Consider the following 23422-nt stretch of genomic DNA (forward strand, 5'->3'; position numbering starts at 1 on the left):
CACACACCCTTTTTTTTTAAAAAAACCCTGTGAGAGATGGTTGCACAAGGCTTGGTCATTTCCAGGGTTCTACGAATCCCTGTCACTGTCCTGACACTTTATGGTTCACGGTAGCCTGCAACCCTGTTTCCTTATGGCGTCTGCCCCCTTTGCAAAAACTTGCACGCTCCCACAAGGAGAGGGGGGAAAAACATCAGGGTAGAGTGTATTTCAGCCCAAGGTGAGAATGGGTTTGGGGCTGGCTTGCTACCATGTGCTGCCCAACCAGACTAGTTCCAGAACTTCCATCTGTGGCAACCACCCTCAAAGGGCCATGGGAACCTGCCTGCCTATACTCTGTTATAGGAGGGGACGGGAGAGTCGCTGTGAGAGGTGAGGGGAAATACTGGCAAGTCGGGGCGCCTGGGTGGCTCAGTCAGTTAAGCGGCCGACTTCGGCTCAGGTCATGATCTCACAGTCCGTGAGTTCGAGCCCCGCGTCGGGCTCTGTGCTGACAGAGCCTGGAACCTGTTTCAGATTCTGTGTCTCCCTCTCTCTGACCCTCCCCCGTTCATGCTCTGTCTCTCTCTGTCTCAAAAATAAATAAACGTTAAAAAAGAAAAAAATACTGGCAAGTCTTAGTGGTCCACTGTGGGTTGGTTTTTTTTTTTTTTTTTTTTTTTTTTTTTTATGCCCCCACACCACAGGTAGGTTAAGGCTGCAAGCTGAGCTTGGGGTCACTGTCACAACCTTGTCCTGTTAGGTCCCTGCTGTCCCTAGAGAGTAATGGTGAACCTTCCAGATGGAATGCAGGTGGAATGGCTTGTTCAAAAGAAAGGCAGACAGGGAAGGTTCCGGAAAAGATTTCAGCAACGGGAGACCCGGTGTCAAGGGAGACCTCTGTGGTCTCAAATTCTCACGTGGAGCCTTCAGTCCCCAATTCACACGGCCAGTTCCAGGAGGGGGTGCTGGATTCGGGCTGTGTCGATAAAAAGACTCCTTTCAGGAGGCGAGGTGCACAATCTTTTAAGCTGAGTTTCCGGCTCGGGATTCTGTTCCTATGTGAAACACAAAATGCGCGGTTCCCTCAAACGCTTGAGAAGAGAGCCATCCCTGTTACTCAGAAGGGCCCAGAAAGGCAATGACCGGGATTGGAACTGGGATCCGGCCCCGCTCTTAGCCGCGTCCCCGCAGGCCCCGTTGAGGGCGCGCCCCGCCTCCGGAGGCGGGGTCCCAGGGGCACCACCTGGGGCCCCTGGAGCGCTGAGGGGTCCCAGCTGGGGGGGCGGGGCGGGGCGGGCGCTAAAGGGAGGGGCTGCCGCCGGAGAGGGAGAGCCCCGGAGCGGCGTCTCAGTTCCCGCCATGAACGCCAGCGGCCCGGGCTACCCGCTCGCCTCGCTCTATGTGGGCGACCTGCACCCCGACGTGACCGAGGCCATGCTGTATGAGAAGTTCTCGCCCGCCGGCCCCATCCTGTCCATCCGCGTGTGCCGCGACGTGGCCACCCGCCGCTCGCTGGGCTACGCCTACATCAACTTCCAGCAGCCCGCCGACGGTGAGCCCCCGGGGGAGGGCACAGACGCACCGACCGACAGATGGCATCTCAGGCCCGCGCTGCCATCTCTGGCTGCTCCTGCATCTCTCATTTTGCAACCAGGGACACTGAGGCCCAGAGATACAAGGGGTTGGAAGGGGCCCTGTCCCTAAGAGCCCCCTGAGACCGCTACGAGCAATTAGTGTGAGCTCACCGCGTGTTTTATTGGTGCTCCGTTGTACAGAGGAGAGCTATAAAGGCTGAGTGAAAACAGCCAAGGGGTTAAGGGGTCACACCGGCCTCGGATCAGAAGGCCGGCAGCTGTGTGACTGAGCAATTAATCAACCGTTCTGTTTCAGTCGCATGTCTGAAAAATGGGGATCCTACCTACCTTATGTAGAGTGGTCGGGAGGGTGAGAAAGTCAAGGCACCTGGGGAGGATACAGGTGGAGTGGGGAAGCCAGGAGAGCTGGGCCTTGGGCTCCCGCCTGGCGGGGCTGCCAGACCTGAGCTTGCACCAAGAGGCTCCTCCTTGGGGAACCCTGAAAACCCCTCCACTCCAGGCCCCAACAGAGTTTTTCAGAGCTGATAGGATTGATTAGAGCTTGCCAGGTGGTTACGGCCACACTTTACAGTGGAGAGGGTAAAGACTGAGAGCGCCAGGTCGGGCTGTGAGCCGGAGCAAGGGCTCACACTCAGTACCTCTTCTGTGAGATGGGGCTACGGCTTATCCCCCAGTAGCGTGGAAGGAACGAACTGTGTCTGTGACGTCTCTCCAGTATCATCTGGTGCAGCAGGAGGGCTCAGTAAGTGCTAATCTTAGAGAAGAATGGTAGCTATAACGTTCAGGCATAAGACTCCAGAAACCACCAAAAAAGGGCTGCCCCAGCCAAGTTCAAAAGCCGCCACTCTTACTCTGGGTCTCCTGGGTGGATAGGGAGGTTTCCTAAACTGGGGGTTTGCTGGGGGTGGTTTTGCTGGCTTCCCAGCAGGTGACCGAGCTGGATCCCAGAGAGCCTTCTCCTTCGCTCTCTGCTTTACCCCGCACTGCCTCTAACATCTTCCTCCAAGCCCTGCACGCCCTGACCTTTTTGCCAGACTTCACAGATGGTATAAATCGAGCTCCAGGGAAGAGAAAGGAGTTTGCCTCTTACTGGCAGGGAACAGGCCGTAGCAGTGGCCGGAGAATGGGTCTAGGGTGCTGTTCTCAGATACACTACCATTTACCAAACTCCTATTTTGTACCAGGCACAAAATGCAGGGCACCTTACATACCTGATTTTTTTTAAGTTTATTTATTTATTTTGAGAGTGGGGGAGTGGGGGAGGCAGAGGGAGAGAATCCCAAGCAGGCTCTGCGCTGTCAGCAAGGACCACCCCCCCCCCCCCCCATGCGGGGGCTCTATCTCACAGTTCGTGAGACCTGAGGCAAAGTCCCACGCTTAAGTGACTGAGCCACCCAGGTGCCCCGCATACCCGATTTAATTTTCAACCCGGGGGTGGGTGGTATTCTCTCCCTTTGTTAGATGTGGGAAGGTGGGTAATAGTCTCATCATCCCCACTTTACAGGTGAAGAAACAGGCTCAGAGAGGTGTTATCCCCCAGAGTCCTGCTGCTGGGGATTGAATCTCTGCTCTGCCTCTCCGCACTTCTGAGCTTTCATTTCCCCTAACTGCTGCCACTCTTTGTCTAAAGGACCCTCCTTTACCTTTTTATCTACCCCACGTGCTCTCGAAACCGTGGTAGACCTGCTCTGCCACTGATCCTTCCCCCTTTCTGAGCCTCAGTTTCCCTCCGTGAAGTGGGGCTACGAATCCATGCTCACGCGGCTATTGTGAGGAGCTGAATGGGACCCCAACACGAGGGTGGGAGGAGCGCCATGCACGTTAATTATTTCTGCTCATCTCCTCTGAGGCTCCAGGCTCTTCTCTCAAGTGACACCCAGACAGTGGCACTGTTTTCTTTGTTCTGCTTCCAGTTAAGCGCCTCCGGGCTCAGGGAAAGAAATACCCTTACTTGCTCCCTTTTCTCCTCCTCCTCCTCCTCCTCCTCCTCCTCCTCCTCCTCCTCCTCCTCCTCCTCCTCCTGTCCAGCGGAGCGGGCACTGGACACCATGAACTTCGAAGTGATCAGAGGACAGCCCATCCGCATCATGTGGTCCCAGCGGGACCCAGGACTCCGCAAGTCGGGTGTGGGCAACATCTTCATCAAGAACCTGGAGGACTCCATAGACAACAAGGCCTTATATGACACCTTCTCCACCTTTGGGAACATCCTCTCTTGCAAGGTGGGTGTGCCCCCTCGCGGGGGAGGGTCTGTGTCGCATACCTGTATGGTAGAGGGATGCCGAGCAACGCCTTGCCCCGCGGCCCACGGCTTTTCGGTACAGCTCAGGCGCAGCGAGCACGTTCAGTTGGTCTCTTCGCAGATCCATCGGAGGCCGCCTGTGTATCAGTCAGCTCTGGCTGCGTAACCAACGTCAGAGGTTAGGGGCTGTCAACAAGCATTTATTCAGCTCCTGATTCTGCAGTGGGCAATCTGGACGGGGTTCAGCCGGGCATTTCTGCTCTTGGCTGGGCTCCTTCGTATGCCCACTGAGAGCCGACTGGCTCTGCTTCTAGAGGGCGGTTGGCTGTCAGCTGGAGCACCTCGGCTCCCCTCCCTACAGTCTTTCCTCCTCCAGCGGGCTAGCTCAGGCTATTCTCGTGACCGTGGCAGTGGCCCAGGGGACTGAGTGGAAGCTCACCAGGCCTCTTGAGATGTAAGCTCGGAACTGGCACACCACTGCTTCTACTGCCTTCTTTGGCCAAAGCAAGTCCTGAGACCAGCCCAGGTTCAGAGAGACAGGACAGAAATTATAAAGGGACATAGGAGGGCTGCTAACTAAGGCCATCCTGGCAGCCAAGCCTTGAGGCTTCCTCTGGACCCCTGTGGATTGGACAGAAAGCTGTATGTGACCCAGGCGAGTGTGGGAGGCCTACTGAGGACCTGCTGTGGGCCGGGTTAGCTGCAAGGCACACAAATGTCGGCCCCGCCCTGGGATCTCTCAGGCTGGTCGGAGATGGTGACACTTTTAGGAATAGCTGGAAATGGGGCTCTGAGGGAAAAGCATAGTGACCATGCAGTCAAAGGCCCAGGAAAGGTTTCCGTAGCACAGTGGGAAGAGAACCAGACCTGTAGTGCGGCCAGCTGCTGAGCAGAGTCAGCGCTACAGAGTCGGTGAGACCTTGGACTTTGGTGCCTGGGGTTCAGATCCTGCCACTTCCACTTCCTGGCTAGCAATGTACCCTTGGGCCAGTTTCTAAGCTCTCCATACCTCAGCTTCCTCTAAAAGGGGGCGGTTGTAGAAGCCACCTCATAGGCTTGTTGTGCCTGTGTTTTACGTCTGGTAATCTTCACAACGTAAGGATACCTGGTACTCTGCTCACTGTCTAAGTGGTAGCCATAATAATCGGAAGCATGGCTGGCTAGTGACCTTGGGCTAGTCATTTATTCCTATTTTTCCCAATCAGGCTGGGGCTCAGAGGCTCAGAATTGCCTGGAGGGGTTCTTATAGTAAATGTAACAAGATGAGCATGTGATACCCTTAGTGGTGCTCGGCCCAGAGTGGGGGCCCCAGTCACCGTGATTAAATCTGAATGGAAGAGCCGGGGCTTGAGTTAAAGGTGGAGGGACTGTGTGTGGGGCACAGAGCAAGCACTCAAATAGTAGTTGTTACCTGTGCCGTCCTTTTCCACCCGAACCCTCGGTTGCATGCTGCCTCTGTCCTTCTCCCCCGTGGTCCAGGTGGTGTGTGACAATCACGGTTCCCGAGGCTTCGGCTTCGTCCACTTTGAAACCCATGAGGCCGCTCAGCAGGCCATCGTCACCATGAACGGGATGCTGCTGAATGACCGCAAAGTGTGAGTGGTGCGCGGGGGAGGGGGGGGGCAGGGCTGCGGCCGACCTGGGGAGGGGGGCTGATGCCGTCCGTCACTGTCTGATGGGCACCAGCCACTAAGCCGCAGCCGGTACGCTCCTGGCAGTGTGACCTGAGCAGAGTTCGGGGTCTCAGGAGCTCCCTTTCCCCAAGTCAAAACGGGGCTGCCAATACTCATGAGAGCATCGCTCCGAGGAGGGATTTTGCAGTTCCAGCAGGAACAGCTAGTGGCCACGTCACCCTGGAGTCAGTGATTTCATCTGTTTTCCAGCCTTCTTGGCATGGCTGTGAAAATTCTTTTCGTAAACCTTTTGTGTCGTTTCATGGGATTTGGGGACAGGAAGGGAAGCAGGCCTGGGCTTAGCCCACCATCTTCATACCTTTAAGGGCAGCATCCCTCCCCCACCCCCTGCCGCCCCTCTTCACGGACGGGACAGTTGAGCTGCAGATGCTGGAGAGACCCTGCTCTGGGGTTCCCCGTCCCCAGTTGTGACTCTGCCCCGGTGATGGCCGGCCCCACGCTCGGTGCCGTGGAGGCAAAGTGGCTTTGAGCCGGAAGATGCACTGAGGGTTACCTTGGCCAGTTTCTCGGGGGCGGCTCTCGTCAATGCAACTGAGCCCGGCAGGCTTTCCCCAGTTCGGCAAAGGACGTGACCTTCGTTAGCCACCGTCTGCCCGAGCTCACCTTTGCTCCTCCATCTTTAGTGCCAGCTACAGCTTATTTGTGCTAAGTGTGCCATAGACACCATTAAATTTTCTCTTTTTTCCCCCTTAATCTAGGATACTTTCCTAGATGTGTTTCCCCATGTGTAGACCATGTTGGTTCTGTTACTACTGCTTCTCTAGTGTACCCAGTACCTGTGAAGTGAATAAGCAAATGCCTGTGATCTGAGTTTCATCCCCAGTTTTTATTTTATTTATTTATTTCTCTTTTAAAGTAATCTCTAGGGGCACCTGGGTGGCTCAGTTGGGTAAGCGTCCAGCTTTGGCTCAGGTCATGATCTCGTGGTTCGTGAGTTCGAGCCCCACGTTGGGCTCTCTGCTGACAGTTCAGAGTCTGGAGCCCGTTTCAGATTCTGTGTCTCTCTCTCTCTCTCTCTCTCTCTCTCTGCCCTTCCCCCGCTCGCACTCGGTCTCTCAAAAATCATTTAAGAACAATTTTTTAAATTTAAATTTTAAATTAAAAAATTTAATTTAACGTGGGGCTTGAACTTACAACCCTGAGACCAAGAACCTCATGCTCTACCGACCAAGCCAGCCAAGTGTCCCTCATCCCCAGTTTTATAAGAATGAACACTGAGGCTCAGAGAGGTGAAGTAACTTGCCCAGGGTCACACTGGTAGGCAACTGCAGAGTGGGGACTCAAGCCCTCCTCTGTAGGACTCTTTAGTTCCTGCTCTTCCCTCATGTACACTCAACTGCCTGGTGTATGGTAGGAGGTCTCTGTGCATTTGCCACAAGAATAAAATCTTTTTTAAATAAAGTTTATTTGGAGAGAGAGGAGCAGAGAGAGAGAGAGAGAGAATCCCAAACAGGCTCCATGCCGTCAGTGCAGAGCCTGATGTGGGGCTTGAACTCAAGAACCGTGAGATCATGACCTGAGCTGAGAACAAGAGTCCGATGCTTAACTGACTGAGCCACCCAGGCGCCCCAAGAATGAAATCTTTTTTTTTTTTTTTTTTAGCATTTATTTATTTTTGAGAGAGAGAGACAGAGCATGAGTGGGGGGTGAGGGGAGAGAGGGAGACACAGAATCCGAAGCAGGCCCCAGGCTCAGAGCTGTCAGAGCCCAATGTGGGGCTTGAACTCACGGACTGCGAGCTCATGACCTGAGGTGAAGTCCGACACTTAATGGAATGAGCCACCCAGGTGCCCCATAGAATGAAATCTTCTTAACCCGATGCTAGAACATAGAATCTTGGCTGTCAGAAGTGGTCTGGCCTTGGATGTAATCCATCTAAAGAGTATTGCCCTTCCCAGCCTTTCGATGAGGGATATAGGTGCCTGGAGGCTGATGGCAATTGACCCAAGTGACCCAGGGTTGCTGGGTGGAATGGGGGTGACTAATGGCTGGCAGCTACCTACCCTGTCAGTGTGTCCACAGCTTTGTTGGCCACTTCAAGTCTCGACGGGAGAGGGAAGCAGAGCTGGGAGCTCGGGCCATGGAGTTCACCAACATTTATGTGAAGAACCTCCACGTGGACGTGGACGAGCAGGGCCTACAGGACCTCTTCTCCCAGTTTGGTGGGCGTGTTCCCCAAGGGAATCGGGCATCACTTTGTCTTCTGTCCCCAGGTTGGGCTGGGCGGAGGGGCCTTTCTGGAGCTTCTTGAGGAACTGGGGGAAGGAAGGGGAGCATCTTGGGGCTTCCCCAACTCCCTTTGAGCCAGGTTGGCCCTTCCCAGGGAAGATGCTGAGTGTGAAGGTGATGAGGGATGACAGCGGCCACTCCCGCGGCTTCGGCTTTGTCAACTTTGAGAAGCATGAGGAAGCCCAGAAGGTAGGAGCCTCCCCGTGGCCGTTTCCTGGAGGAGGTACCACACCAGTACTAGGAAGAAAGGAGATCAGGAGGAGGGGGCTCCAGCTGCCCACAGAGGAGAAGAAAGTTCCTCCCCAGCCTGGGCCCACAACAGTCAGGGCCCTGCCTGCCTGTGGCGAAGGCAGAAGGTTGCAGCCTCACCTGGTGCTTCTAAACCCTAAGGCTGACTGCTTTTCATAGATTCTTGTCACCCAGGGGAAGTAGAGGGGTCTCTGAGACAGCCACCACCCTCTTCTTGAATTGATGGTGGGATTGAGGCCAGGGAGGGGAAGCGCTTAGGTTATTTCTTGCTTCCAGACCTTTGCAGATAAATGCTGTTTCTCAAAACCTTTCCCTTCTCTTACTCTTTAGATTAGTGCTATCCAGTAGAAATATAATGGGAGCCACGTGTGAGATTTAAAATTTTCCAGTAGCCATATTAAAAGGGGTAAAAAAAAAAAAACAACCCACCAGAAATTGATTTTAATAATGTCTACCATTCAATTTAACATATTGAAATTATCACTCCAGTGAATATTCAATATAAAAACAGATATTTACATTCCCCCTTTTTTGGTACTAATTCTTTGAAACCTGGTACTTCCAGTACATGTCAACTCAGACTAGCCATATTTCAAGTGCTCAGGTAGCTGCACGCGGCTAGTGACCACCGTATCAGATGGTGTGGCTTCAGACTTAGTGCTTATCCTGTGGGTCTTGGCTTATGCTTTCCCTCCACCGAGGAGCCTCTTCTTTCATCCCGTGCTTCTGGTGAGGTGCCCTTTCTGTCTCTCTCCATCATTAACACAGATTTCCATGTAATAGGACTGAGGGTAGGGGCCGGATCTCATTTCACCCTTAAATCTCCAGCATTGCACCTGCCAGTACGTACTAGCTACCTATTGGCTGAACAAGTGAATGGTACAAGGTCACACAGTGACCGAGCTGGAGTGATGTTGTCCCATTTGCCTTCCTACCCTAAAGCTCTTTCCTTGGATGCTGCCCCATGAAGACCGTTGGACAAGGGGATCTCAGCTCATGGTGGGTTCTGGCTAGAGACCCTACCTGGTGCCATCTTGACGGCAGCCACTTCTTGCTGGGCGCTTGCCATGGGCCGGGCACTGTGCTGAGGGCTGCATACGCTCTCCTCGCTGCTTCACCAGTGTGGGCTAAACTGTTTTCAGGCTCCACAGGGTGGTAGCTAGCAAGAGGCAACATGGGGATTAGAACCAGCTCTTTCTGACTCAGAAGTCTTGTTCTTAAGTGAATGGCTCCTTTCGAAAGGTGACTTCTTGTGTGTCCTTGGACAAATGCCACTCTCTCTCTCTAGGCTTTGGTTTGCTCACCTGTAAAACGACAAGTTGGAATAGGTGGGTGAAGCCTCAGGGGTCTATAGACTCCACAGTCTTAGAGGCTTTGGTAATGACTTTTATGTTAATGATTTCTGTAAGCATGACTTTCTTTTGTACAATGTTGTATTAGCTTCAGGTGTACAATATAGTGATTCAACAATTCTATATGCACCCTGATGTTTGTAGCAGCATTATCTACAATAGCCAAGTTATGGAATCAGCCCAAGTGTCTATCAGTTGACAAGTAGATAAAGAAGATGTGGGGTCACACACACATACACACACACAATGGAGTATTACCCATAAAAAACAATGAAATCTTGTTAAATAGGTGATGGGAATTAAGGAGTGTACTTGTGATGCGCACCGGGTGATGAAGTGTTGAATCACTATATTGTACACCTGAAACTAATATTACGCTGTATGTTAACCTATTTAACCCACCCGCCCCCTCCCCTCTGGTAACCATGAGTTTATTCTCTATAGTTGAGAGTCTGTTTCTTGGTTTGCCTCTCCCTCCCTCTCTCTCCCTCCCTCTCTCTCCCTCCCTCTCTCTCCCTCCCTCCCTCCCTCTCCCTCCCTCTCCCTCCCTCCCTCTCCCTCCCTCCCCCTCCCCCTCCCTCCCTCCCCCCCTCTCCCCCCCCTCCCCCCCCTCCTCCCCTCTCTGCTCATTTTTTCCCTTAAATTCCACAAATGAGTGAAATCATACGGTATTTGCCTTACTCTATTTTGCTTAGCATTATACTCTCTAGCTCCATCTATGACCTTGAAATGGCAATATTTCCTTCTTGCTAATCGCTGAGTGATATTCCATTGTTATATTACAAAACTGTAGTAATCAAAACTGTGGTACTGGCAGAAAAATAGACATGTAGACCAGTGGAACAGAATAGAAAACCCAGGTAATGACCTTAAAGACTGACATACAACTAGCAGTTTCTGTGGCCTTCGACTATGTTTACATAGATTTGCATATTTAGGTAAGGAAATATCCTCATGATGTAAAAATATTTACTAACTAGTTGGCCACTTAAAAAATTCCCTTTTTTTCAAGCCCCACTTTGGGTGTTAGAGCTTAAAAAAGGTCCTTTTCAAACATCTCCTCACTAACACTAGTGTCTAACCCTAACCATCGAGCTGGTACACACACGAGTCTACCTTTTTGCTGATTTTTTTTTTTTTTTTTTTTTTTTTTTTTTTGCAGATAAGTCCATGTAAATTCAGTTCAGTATAAATGCATTAAGAGAAGTTGCACATCTTGTAGAAGATGTAGGATTCCGTGCAATCAAAGCCACTGACCATTTAGGATGTGGCATGCTTAGGCCAGCTATCTAAAGAAAAGAAGAAGAAAAAAGGGTTAAGACGTGTTTCTTAACAAAAACGAAAGCCTTCGTAGTTAGCAAAAAGGATTCTTTGTGCTGTGAAATCCAGCATGAAGTGAAGGATGTTGATTATGCGCTCATGCCGTTTTGAAAGAATTCTGCTCCCTGCTCTGTTCAGATCATCAGTGTGTACATAAAGTTAAGAACCTAAAGGTTAACTGTGGGAAACTTTGCAAATTTCAATTTCACTTCTTAAAGTAGAGCGCAAATCAAGTTTTGTTTTTTTTTTTAAATCTATGGTTTACTCTGAAATTTTGTCCCATGTTTTTAAAAAAGTGGATTCTTTAAGTGGCTTTTATCCTGATACTAATTATTCTCAGCTAACAAGGCTGGCCTGGTTTGCAGGGACTGGAGGCCAGGGCCTCATGGGGGTGGTTACCAAGGACGCTCGCTCCCTCTCTGCCCAGGCCGTGACGGACATGAATGGGAAGGAGGTGAGAGGGCGGCTACTGTACGTGGGCCGGGCCCAGAAGCGGGTGGAAAGGCAGAATGAGCTGAAGCGTAGGTTCGAGCAGATGAAGCAGGACCGGCTGACCCGTTACCAGGTGAGGGTCAGTCCCCTGGTGACAGCTGCAGCCATGTGAGAGTGTGTGTGTGGAGGTCCTGAATATGAAGCCTTTCTCCAGCAATCCCACCCCCAGGAAGCTGGCTTTAGGGGCCATGGGGGCTGCAGCTTCCAGTGATGGGCACGCCGGCTGGGGGCGTGGGTGCCATGCCAGACTGGAAGCAGGAGGCTTGGTGGCCAAGGCTTCCAGGGCCCCCGTGGCCTACAATGGTCCCCGACATGAGGTAACCTGGGGCGTGGAGGGGAAGGGACACATCCACAGTAACCTCTCTTTCTAGGGTGTGAACCTGTATGTTAAGAACCTGGATGACTCCATCGATGATGAGAAGCTGAGAAGAGAGTTCTCTCCCTATGGAGTGATTACCAGTGCCAAGGTGAGGGCTGGGGGGGGGGGCACCTACAGGGGATAGAGAGCCTGCCCCTCCATCTTCCTGCTGCCTATATACCCCTTCTTCCAGGGAGTTGGTGCTGAGCTACTCCTTTTAAGAGTTTGGGGGGGCTATGTCTGACACCCCATTGGAACTTGACGTCCATCTGCAGCCTTGTCTGCTCTGGAGGGGAAGAGGGTTGAAGTCCAGTCCCAATCATACAGCTGGACTTATTGGGGCTCACTGTAACCTTGGTTCATTTAATAAGCATTTATTGAGTGCCTACTGTATGCCAGATTCTAGAAATTCATGTTTCAAAATTTCCACTGCTTGTTTTGTTGTCTTTTGGACCCCCGTCCCCCCATCTGGAAAATGAGAAGGTTGGGCTGCTATATTCTTCATTCGTTCATTCATTCCCTGTTTACTGAGCACCTACCACCTGCCCAGCCCCCTTGGCACCTGATAAGTGATGATTGGCTGTTCTCAGTAGCTCTGTGACTTTTAGCAGATGTCTTCTGACCTTCATCCCCACAAGGAGAGTGTTGGGCTCATTGGATGGTTCTCAACCCTGGCTTATTAAAACTCCCCTGGGGAGCTCTTAAAGACAGACACCTGAGTCAGACGACTCACGATCTCTGAGTAGGGCCTGGGCATTTTATTTTAAAAGCTCCCCAGGTGATTTTAAGATGACCCAGCATTCATTCATTCCATCCTTAAGCACCTCCTGTCTTACCGGGCCCTCTGGGAAGTATACAGTAACAAGTTAGATGTGGTTCTTGCCCTCGAGTAGCTTATAGTCAAGTGGGGAAGTCAGACACGTCACTAACTCAAATCTATTATAAGGTGTTTTTGTAGTGAGGGTGGGAGTACTGGAGGCAGAGGTATGGTAGCCCAGGGGAACAGGAAGGAGGGCTTCCTGTAAGAAGTGTGAGAAACATTTGGCTTGGCTGTGAGGAGGTAGGGAGCTGCAGGTGGGAATGAGGAACTTTCCAAAGAGATCAGTGTGAGTAATGGGGCTGGAGACCAGCACATGTGATGCAATGGTTGGGTTCTTAGGAAGTTCTTTTGCCTGTTAAATCCAATTTTTTAAAGTTTATTTTTATTTATTTTGAGAGTGAGATCAGGGAAGGGGCAGAGAGAGAGAATACCAAGTGGGCTCCATGCTGTCAGTACAGAACCTGCTGTGAGGCTTGATCCTGCGAACCACGAGATCATGACCTGAGCCAAAATCAAGAGTCAGATGCTTGGGGAGCCTGGGTGGCTCGGTAAGTTAAGCATCTGACTTCGGCTCAGGTCATGGTCCCATGGTTTGTGAGTTTGAGCCCTGCGTCAGGCTCTGTGCTGACAGCCCAGAGCCTGGAGCCTGCTTCAGATTCTGTGTCTCCCTCTCTCTCTCTCTCTCTGCCCTTCCCCTGCTCATGCTCTCTCAAAAATAAACATTAAAAAAATTTTTTTTCTTTTAATGTTTACTTATTCCTGAGCGAGAGAGAGAGAGACAGTGACAGTGTGAGCAGGGGCAGGGGAGAGGCAGAGAGAGAGACACAACTCGAAGTGGGCTCCAGGTTCTGAGCTGTCAGCACAGAGGCTGATGTGGGGCTTGAACTGTGAGATCATGATCTGAGCCGAAGTCTGATGCTTAACCAACTGAGCTACCTAGGCAGCCCTGTTGAATCCAATTTTAAATGCCTGGTGTTTGGGGAAGAGGTTCTAACAGTTTTTGAGTTAAGGACTCAAATGTGACCGAGCTGTGGGACATGTAAATTAAGCATCAATAAATTTGCTTAAACATTATAAAAAAGCCGTGGGCCCTCTTGCCCAGCAAATTTATACTTTGGGTATAAATTTGGGTAGTATTGTGGTCTAAATCCCAGTCCTACCATTAACTAGCTGTAGGATCTGCAGGAAGTGACTTTGCCACTTGGAGCCCGTTTACCCGTCTGTAAAGTGGGAGCAACCTTCCCTACCTCTCGAGGTGTCCTGAGCACTAAAGAGTCAGCATGTAGAGTGCCTGCCCACAACAAGTGGTAAAATAGTGATCTGATTCACACATTGTGTATAATTTCTGGGGATTCACCCACCTCCTTGAGGACTCCTCGAGTGGAGGGAATTCTAAAAATCTGGGTTACTTAGAGTTGTGGCACTATCTTGTTAGTTGACCAATTAGGTTATAAAATGGGGATTTTATGTAGGCTTACATATTTATATGATTTCTATTATATATAAAATACAGTGATTATGAAAACAAGTTAAGGTATATAAAGTGCTAATAACACTGTCACATTCATAGCAGCTATATAAGTGCATTTTATCATTATTTACTACCTAACAGAAGTTTTTATTACCTTGCTAAGACAATACTTTTGTGTCAAGAAAATTTGGCTGTCTGATGATAGCCTACAGATCCCTTCTGAGAATATTCTTAAATGCCTAAAAGAAAATTCATAGGATTGCAGAGAAACAATTCTACTGAAATATAATTATCAAAATGCTAAGGTAACAGCAGTATGGGGTTCATAATTACATCAAACGAGAAGGTCTAGAGAGGTACCAATTAGCACAAATGATATTTTGAGATCCGCAGTGGTTGACATATGAAAATATCTTCTTTCTCTTCCTGACAAAATCACCAGCACAGCCAAGACTCCCCTATTTTTGTTGCCTGTGTTCAAAATAGAAGGAAACACTACTGTGAAAATTAAGATGCCATTTTTCCCCCCCATCCAAGTTCACAGACCCCCTGAATTCTATCCACTGGCCTCCCTCGCCGGGGGGGGGGGGACCTGTGAACCCTCAGGTTCAGGCCCCCGTATGAATGGGTTGCAAGGTGCAGTTTGAAAATTGATGATGTGTAGAGAATGGGCTTTAATAGAGCAGATTTAAAAAGTATGTCAGTTCAGATCTAAATGCATGGGCCAGGCCAGTGTCTAGACCTCCCCCTACCCCCAAAATTAAGAACCATAAATGCAATGTGGATTGGATCCTGGAAAAGGAAAAAAAAATATTAGAAAAACTAGGGGAATCCCAATGAAATCTGCAGTTCAGTCAATAGCATTGTAGCTAATAACAACCGTATCGATGTTAACATCCTGGTTTTGACACATGTGGACTGGTCTCAGCCAAGTCCCTCTGACTCGTTCACACTGGGGCAACCCTGGGTGAAAGATGGCTGCCCTGTACTGTTTTTGCAACTTTTCTGTATACCTAGAGGTATTGCAAAATAAAAAGGTTATTTTAATAACAACACTAAGAATGCCTTCCCCAGAAGGAGAAATCCCCAGATTTCTCCTAAAGAATCTGGCTCAGTGCCTTGCAGAGGCAATGGAAGTCACCAGAATGCTGCATTGGGTTCAAATTCTGGCTGATGGGTGCCCACAGGCTGGGTGACCCTGGACGAGTTCCCACCCACCTTTTTTTTTTTTCCCCCCAATTGTAATAAGGATTTTTATTTCCACCACAAAGAAAATTAACAGAATAGGCACAAAAAGTATAAACTTAAACCTTTTTTTATATTCCATACCGTTTTTTAACTTTAATTTTTTTAATTACTAATTTTTTGAATAAATAAATATTTATTCATTTATTTACAAGTTTATTTTAGAGAGCAAGCGTGTGTGAGTGGTAGAAGGAAAGAGAATCTTAAGCAGGCTCCACACCCAGTGCAAAGCCCAACACAAGGCTCCACCTCCCAACGCTGAGATCATGACCGGAGCTGAAATCAACAGTCAGATGCTTAACCGACTGAGCCATCCAGGTGCCCCCATTCAAATCTAAGTTTTTATTGGAGTCTAGGATACCTAACTCTTAAGAACATTTTATTATGTCCATAATTTCACAAATGAACTAAAGAATCCTAAGAATTAAAATAACCAGAGGGTAGTCGAAATGCAGATTTTCATCACAGTGACCTCAAACGAAGTGTTTAAGATCGTGGCTCTGGCTAAGGACCCCTGCCTGCCCTGTTCTTGGATTTTAACCAATCCTAAACTGTCCTCTTCATCCTAGCCCCTCTGATGAGGGTAGATACCATTTAAACCGGCCTTCCATCACAGCCTAGGAAAATCATTTCAGGAAGAAAATTTAAATATAAAAAAAAATTCTGAAATGCTGCTGTTCTCACGGACTCTAGGGAATGTCCTGTTAAACAGTGAGCAGCTGGGGTGCCTGGGTGGCTGAGTCGGTTAAGCGTCCGACTTCGGCTCAGGTCATGATCTCACGGTCCATGAGTTCGAGCCCCACGTCGGGCTCTGTGCTGACAGCTCAGAGCCTGGAGCCTGCTTCAGATTCTGTGTCTCCCTCTCTGACCCTCCCCCGTTCATGCTCTGTCTCTCTCTGTCTCAAAAATAAATAAACGTTAAAAAAAAATTTTTTTAAAAACAGTGAGCAGCCCTCAGTTAGCAAGTTGACTGGTCTCAGCCAAGTCACTCCTGAGCCCCCGCTTCCGTCACCTGTGAAGCGGGAGTCGTGGTGCCCCCCACGATCGGGTGGCGGCGCCTGTGGAGCAAGAAGGCAGTCCGGCATCTGGCATGCGGTGGGCCTCAGTCAATGTCAGGGTGACAGTTTCTCCTGGGCCTGCTCACTGCCCGGCTGGGCCCCGGGGGAGGAGGGGGACACAGCCCCAGGAGTCTTCCTTCCCCACCCCCAGCAGCCCTTGTCTTGTCTTGCTTTTAGGTGATGACAGAGGGTGGCCACAGCAAGGGGTTTGGCTTTGTGTGTTTTTCCTCTCCAGAAGAGGCGACAAAGGCCGTGACAGAGATGAACGGGCGCATCGTGGGCACCAAGCCGCTGTACGTGGCCCTGGCCCAGCGCAAAGAGGAACGGAAGGCCATCTTGACCAACCAGTACATGCAGCGCCTGTCTACTGTGCGGGCCCTGGGTGGCCCCCTCTTGGGCTCCTTCCAGCAGCCCGCCAGCTACTTCCTGCCCGCTGTGCCCCAGGTGATGGCCTGCCCGAACCCCGCTGCACCCCTTCCCTGACAGCCAGGTAGAGCAGGAAGACAGCCTCACAGGTAGATGTAGCTTCTCAACTTGTTTCTGCTGGAAACTTGGCAGGCAGGCCACTTTAACCCCACCTGGTAACGGGGGGTAAGAGTGTGTGTCCCCAACCGGGGAGAGGTTCGTGTTGTGCTAAAAAACATGCTCCCTGGTCAAATAAGTTTGAGAAACCCTGCATTAAGGAAAAGGAACTAGCTTTCCTTATTATACTATGCTTTACCGCACACATTATTCTACCCTAACGTGCTGGTGTGCGTCAGGACTTTCCCAAACCAGCAGAGAGCATGTAGCATTTCCCCAACTTAGATGGTCCTATTTTGTGGGCTGCCTGCCAACCTCCCTCCTGGAGGCCAATGTTCTGAGCGGCCCCCCTTGGGAAGGGAGCTCCCAGGACTTGGAGTGGAAAGGTGTTGGCCATTTGCAGCTGTGGAGATGGACATATCTGCTCCCCTGCTCCTTTTACTTATTTTTAATTTTTTAAAGTTTTATTTATTTTGAGAGTGAGCATGAACAGGGGAGGGACAAAGAGAGGGAGACAGAGAATCCCAAGCAGGCTCCATGCTGTCAGCACAGAGTCCAGTGCGGGGCTCAAACTCCCAAACTGTGAGATCGTGACCTGAGCTGAAATCAGAAGGTGAACGCTTAACCAACTACGCCACCCAGGCGCCCCACCCCCCACTCCTCTTAGCAGTAGCTTAAGCTGGCACAAGTCTGAGTAGGTCTGTCACCATTTTATGCTGCTGTTTGGGCCAGTGGCTCTGATGATAAGGGGCGAGGATTGAACCTGACACCTTGCCCTGGAAGGCTCAGGGCTAACGAATAGCCTGAACTGGGGTAGCGGAGATTTCATCCCAGCTTGTGGGTCTTTACTAATCAGTAACCCTGGAGGGGGGCGGTGGAGTTTCCGCAGGGGTGTCCATGAGGGGATGCGGTTTCTCACCTGCTGCGACCCCCTCACCCCCAGTCTTCTCCCGCACAGCCTCCTGCCCAGACTGCGTACTATGCGTCCAGCTCTCCCATGCAGCCTGCCCCCAGGTGGACGGCCCAGCCTCCGAGACCCTCGTGTGAGTGACTCCGCCCCTTGTACCCTCAGCCTGGCCCACGGACGGTGGACCCCTCAGGGCAGTGTGGAACCTGGGACTATGAACACAGGCTTTGGGGGCAAGCCTGGCTCTACTTCCCAGGGTGTTCATTTGGGTGGGTAACTTCACCTCTCTGAACCTCAGTTTCCTCTTCTGAATGAAGTGTGCATAAAGCCCCACGCAGTGCCGACCTTGTGAAAGACTAGCGGTGCAGCCATTCTCTTCAGTTAGCTCCCAAGACTTGTCTGATCTGTGACCATGAGAACGCGCTCCCATGGCAGTCTTGCCCCTCCGGCCCCTCTCTGGGAGCAGAGCTCGCCCTCCCTTGCAGCTGCTTGGGGACCCAGCGGGTGTGATCATGCGGTCTGTGCGTCCTGGGGCTTGTGTAGAAACAAGTCGGCTTTGTAATTGAAGACTTCCACACACTCCCCTTCCCTGGAGTTCTGGGTCTGCCCGACTAGGTGAATTCACCCATCTTTTTTGCTGCGAATGTTCTACTTCCCTTTCCCACCCATTGCCTTTCTCACCCCAGAACCTTCAGGGCGCAGTGTGCCGCTCTGATTGTCCTGCCCCTGCCCCACCGACCTTTCTCTCCGTGTTCTTTGTGCCACAAGCCACCTACCCTCCAGCTGCCTCAATGATCCGACCACCAGCCATGTTGCGGCGCCCCCCGGCGCAGGTCAGCGGTGTCAGGCAGGCCTCCACCCAGGTGCCACCCACGGTGCCCCACACCCAGAGAGTGGGTGAGTGTGGGCTGGGTCAAGAGGAACGGGTGTGCGCGGAGGGTGGGGTAGGGGCTTGGCGCTGGGTTGGCACAGGCGGGGAGTCAGGACTGGCCTCCGTGGTGACCTTGCCGTTTGCCTCTTGGAGGGTAGAGCTGACTTTGGAGGCCGTGAGGCACAGTAGTTCGTGTGGGCTCCAGAGTCCCACAGACCCGGTTCCTGGGGCCAACTCGCTCTGTGGCCTTGCTAACTACTGTATCTGATCACCTACCTCATCTTTTTAAAATAGGGATGAAAATAGCCCTCCTGTTTTGTCGTGTGGGTGAATGAGATCACACATGGCGGGGCTTAGCATCACATCAGAACCTTAGCAAGTACTGCGGCAGCTGTGAACAAGGGCGTAGGTTTGAGCTGTAAGGCCAGCACATCTGTTCCTTCATTCGGCAAATGTTTGTACATCTGTGTGCCGGCCTCACAGTCGGTGCTGGGGATTCTACATGAATGCTTGTCTTTAGGCTTCCTGGCTTTAGATCACTGTCAGGCCCTAACTCCCCTGCTTACTCCTTACAGCCAATATTGGTACCCAGACCACAGGAGCCAGCGGGGCGGGATATCCTGCACCAAGTGGGCCTCTGCTGACACACAAATATTCCTCAGCAACATACAACCACGGGGTAAGGCTGGCCTGACTGCCCTCTTAAGTCTGGGCTCCTGGGGCCTTGGCTCAGAACCTTGGCTAAGGCACTGGCCCTCGTTTGTTTGTTTCTCTTCTTGAATTATAAACGAGCAGAGTTTCGTTTAGTAACGTGTACAGTTGAGAAGCAATCCCCCTTACTAACAGAAGGAGGGAAAGAGCCAAGATCATGTTTGGTTTATTAATTATGATTTCTGCCTGGATTATTAACAAAAGTAATCTGTATTTCCTTCGTATTCAGTGTTGAGCAGCAAGGAAAAATATCCTAGCGATATGCTGAATATTGAAGGGATGGGATTAATCTACAAAACAGAACTAAAAATACCTACTGTGATTAAATTAAAAGGCTATATATCTTCCTGCCCAAGTCTCAAACTCGGCATTATCATATCCTGTCTAGAATTTTAATGTGTATACTTGACTCTTCCTTGCAAAAGAAACAAGGGAGTAGTCTTTAAACAGCAACATGCTTTTAAAGTTACCAGGATAGGGAAAGGTCAGAAGTATGCCGGGGATGTGGCCATAAAGCTACTTGATAAAAAGTGCCTTATTTGGCATGAAGTGGTTAGTAATGTGTGACTTTCACTTGGCAACATCCAGTGGGGCCTTGACAGGTTCCTGGCACCGTGGAAGGCGTCGGAATTAGAGGGTGACTTTGTCTATCCCACTGTGCCCTTGTTAGGGACTCTGTCCCACCCGATTGTCCATACCTTGCCCCCTGCTCCCCTCTTCCAGAGCCTTCCTGGAGGCCTGTGCTCACCTGACAGGGTGAGGGTTTTGAGGCCTTGCCCATCTGTGGTGGTGAAGGGATGTGTCCCCGGCACCATTGCAGGTCCAGGAGCCTGCTGTGCGCATCCCGGGACAGGAGCCCCTGACGGCGTCCATGCTGGCCGCAGCGCCACTGCACGAACAAAAGCAGATGATTGGTGAGTAGCTGGAGCAGGAAGCAGGGGGAGTTGGCCAGCCTGGCAGGAAACATGTTGAGTGGAGGTGAGACACGTGGACGAGGTCCAGCTTTGCCGCTGACCAACCTGCCGGGTGGCTTGGTCCGGGTTGCCTCTGCTCTCCTCGGCTTCCCTCTCGTCTTAAAGCACTGGTCAGACCAGATGGTCCTGAGGTTTCTTCAGTTCTGCTGTTCAGGGGCCGTGACAGGCTTGGAGAGATCCCAGCTGTGGGCAGATCTGAGGCCAGGACTAAGGGTTTCTGTTGGTGGGTGTTGCCGTTTCTTACATCTCCTGAATGGGAAGAAGCCATCACCACATGTCCTCTGTCTCCCAGTGCCCGCTGCAGGGAGGTGGGAAATAAATGTGCAGAAATTCGTATTTACACATTCCCCACTGGACTGCGAGTTCCTTGTGCAATTCTCCTCCAGCCCAGTGTCTACGGCAGGCCCTGCTAAAGGATGCCGCTAACTGCTGAGTGAATAACTTGCCAGGTTCTTGCCTTCACGGCCACCAAGATTTCCAGAACCTCTCTGAAGTCCGTCCCGATTCCCTCCACTTGTTTTCTCGGCTCACTTGGGGTTTTGCCACTTTACTACCCACTCTTCAAAGGAAATGGAGGCAGAAGGCTTAATGGAGGCAGAAGGCTCTGTTAGCAGTTCCCTGTAAACCTCTTCACTTTCCTCACGGGAAAACTCTCCCACCCAGCACACAATCCTGGCCAGACCCTCCACACATGGCCAAGATGGGCTGACCACCAACGCTAGGCTCTGCCACCAGAAGTGCCTGATGGCGGAAGGTGAATTTATCTCGTGTGTGTGGCTCCTCCTACCCCCAAAAAAGTCTAGTCCCAAAAAAGCCTGTCTTGTCTAGAATCTCAATGTGTGTATTGGAACTATTTCTTGCAAAATGAACAAGAGTAGTCTTGAAATTTTTTTTTTTTTTAATGTTTACTTATTTTTGAGGGAGGGAGAGAGCACGAGTGTGAGCGGGGGAGGGGCAGAGAGAGTGAGGGAGACAGACTCGGAAGCAGGCTCCAGGCTCCGAGCTGTCAGCACAGAGCCCGACGCGGGGCTCGAACTCACGAGCTGTGAGATCATGACCTGAGCCGAAGTCGGATGCTTAACCGACTGAGCCACCCAGCTGCCCCAAACAAGAGTAGTCTTTAAACACCAACCAAGTTTGTATCAGGCTCTGTGTAGATTCGTTCATGTAGAATGTCAAATTTGATTCTTCAAACTAGCCTCCGAAGCGGGGTTTGCTCTGCGCACTTTACAGTTGGAAGAGAGCCTCCCAGTGAGGCTAAGTGACACAGCTCAGAAGGAGCAGTTCTGGGACGACCCCCCACCACATGCCTTACTGCTCCCTTCCACAGTACCCCCTGCCTCCCTGGGGCTGCTGGGGTATCAGCCAGGTGTTCTGTACAGGTGAGCGTCTGTACCCCCTTATCTACGATGCCCACACCCAGCTGGCTGGCAAGATCACAGGCATGCTGCTGGAGATCGACAACTCGGAGTTGCTGCTCATGCTGGAGTCCCCCGAGTCCCTCAATGCCAAGGTGGGCTGGGGCCTGGGTGGCAGGGTGCCTCGCGAGGACAGGAGGAGAGCTCATGACGAACACCTCTCCTAGAGGACTTAGCAGGCTGCTGCCCGGACGAAGTTTACCTTCCCGCTGACGCCAGCTCGTACGGGCTGCATCTGCGAGCGGGAGGCCTCGGGGTTGGCCCCTCCGGCCCCTCCAGGTTAATTCTCTGCAGCTCCACGTGCAAGGTGTCGGTACGGGCACGTGTTCTGAGGACCGGGCTCAGGTTCTCCCAGCTGTCCGGCGGCGTCCATCTGTCTGGAGAAGGCAACCGACGACCCGCTCATCACGGGCGCTCGCCAACGGCAGTGCCGTGGAGGGAGGCGACTTGTGGCATCTAGCACGCGGGGGCAGTGGGCGGCCAGGGCTCTCCCGGGGACCCCGCTGGGCAGCTGCACTAACCCCCGCTCACGACCCACAGGTGGAAGAGGCTTTGGCGGTGCTGCAGGCACACCAGGCCGCGGAGCTGACAAAAGTGAATGTGCTCTGAAACCAGGTGGGTGGCTGGGGGTGGGAGAGACGGAGATGGAAGCAGCGGTGGGCCCAAGAGAAGCCGGGAAGAGGCGGGCAGGGGCTGACTTTGAGAATCCCGCGGAGAAACCATGTTGGCGCCGGCTCGCTCTCTGGAGCACTGAGGAGTTTGGGGGAAGCTGCGAGGCGCAAAGGAGCGGACAGACCGTGGGAGGAGAATGAGTGTTGACCACCGTGCGAAGTGCGGGTGTTTTCTCGCCAGCTGCCCTGCCTGGCGTCACTGGGGATAGGCTGGGCTGTCCCTGGGCACTGGGTGAACTTATCTTGTGTATGTGGCCTGCTTCGTCTGCTCTGCCTTCTCAGTTGAGACCAGGTGTCTGCTGTATGTTAGAAGGATGCATTCCTCTCCTTTCATCCCCAGACAGCGGGATCCTCACTCCCTCGGCTGAACAGCGCTTCCTGCTCTTGGCTCTCTGTCCCCGGGAGCTGTAACTTATTTCCCACTCAGGCTGTATCTGTACTTGAGCTCTGTATGTGGAATGAAGGCCGGTCCCCCCCGCCAGCCTGTCACCCTTTCCTTTTGTGCATTAAAAGTGCTGCAAACTGTCTTGTCTCCCAGGAGGCCTTCTTGTGTCTGAGGGAGGTGGGCCAGAGCCAAGGGTGGACTTGACTGGGTTGGGGATGTGGCTCGAAGGAACAGAAGCCCAAAGAGTTATGGGAGAAGCTGTGTGTGCGCCAGACCAAGGTCACCAGGAACTGAGCAGGACCGTCTGGAACGGCCCCAGAGGAGCAGACGCCCACCAGGCAGTGGCTCAGTGCGGGACTGAATGGTTGTCCTCACACGGCACCGAGAGAAGGAGCTAAAGCTACAGGTGCCCACATGTGACGTACACGGAGGTTTCTGGACCCCGGGCTTGAGTACCCCGCAGTGCAGGTATACACCCCGGAAGCAGCAACTACTTGTAGGCTCTGGGCTGGCTGGCTGAGGGCTCTGTAACACCATCAGAGAAGAACCCATGTAGAATTGCTTTAGGATCCCTTCCCGGGTCCTGGTTTTACCTTCTATGTTTTCCTTAGTCAATCAAGATGCCTGCCTTTTAGACTTCAAGAAGAAAAAGTCAGTTGTGAATGGATGGCACCACTAACCCTGCCTCAAATCAGGTAAGAGTCGTGCCTGCCTAAGAGGTGGCTCAGTCGGTTGAGCGTCCGACTTTGGCTCAGGTCACGATCTCGAGGTCTGTGAGTTTGAGCCCCACGTCGGGCTCTGTGCTGACAGCTCGGAGCCTGGAGCCTGCTTCAGATTCTGTGTCTCCCTCTCTCTC

At 51.8% G+C, this 23422-nt stretch overlaps 1 protein-coding gene across 2 annotated transcripts; it reads left to right on the plus strand.

Moving 5' to 3' along the window:
• Positions 1 to 1341: 1341 nt before the first annotated feature.
• Positions 1342 to 22284, plus strand: PABPC1L (poly(A) binding protein cytoplasmic 1 like). 2 transcript variants are annotated; one of them, XM_078444052.2, is made up of 14 exons: positions 1342 to 1534; positions 3606 to 3799; positions 5299 to 5414; positions 7536 to 7675; positions 7837 to 7931; positions 11091 to 11228; positions 11527 to 11622; positions 16285 to 16551; positions 17573 to 17672; positions 18305 to 18433; positions 18983 to 19086; positions 19939 to 20032; positions 21475 to 21605; positions 22051 to 22284. In XM_078444052.2, exons 1-14 carry the CDS (start codon positions 1342 to 1344, stop codon positions 22117 to 22119), a joined length of 1866 nt encoding a protein of 621 aa, XP_078300178.2. In that variant the 3' UTR covers positions 22120 to 22284. The 2 variants fall into 2 exon arrangements, with proteins under 2 accessions (XP_078300178.2, XP_060474976.3); XM_060618993.3 differs by having other exon boundaries at positions 17588 to 17672.
• The last annotated feature ends 1138 nt before the right edge of the window (positions 22285 to 23422 follow it).

The sequence above is a fragment of the Panthera onca genome, chromosome A3 (assembly GCF_046562875.1).
Source record: "Panthera onca isolate mPanOnc1 chromosome A3, mPanOnc1 haplotype 2, whole genome shotgun sequence".
In the NCBI taxonomy this organism is placed as follows: Eukaryota; Metazoa; Chordata; class Mammalia; order Carnivora; family Felidae; genus Panthera; species Panthera onca.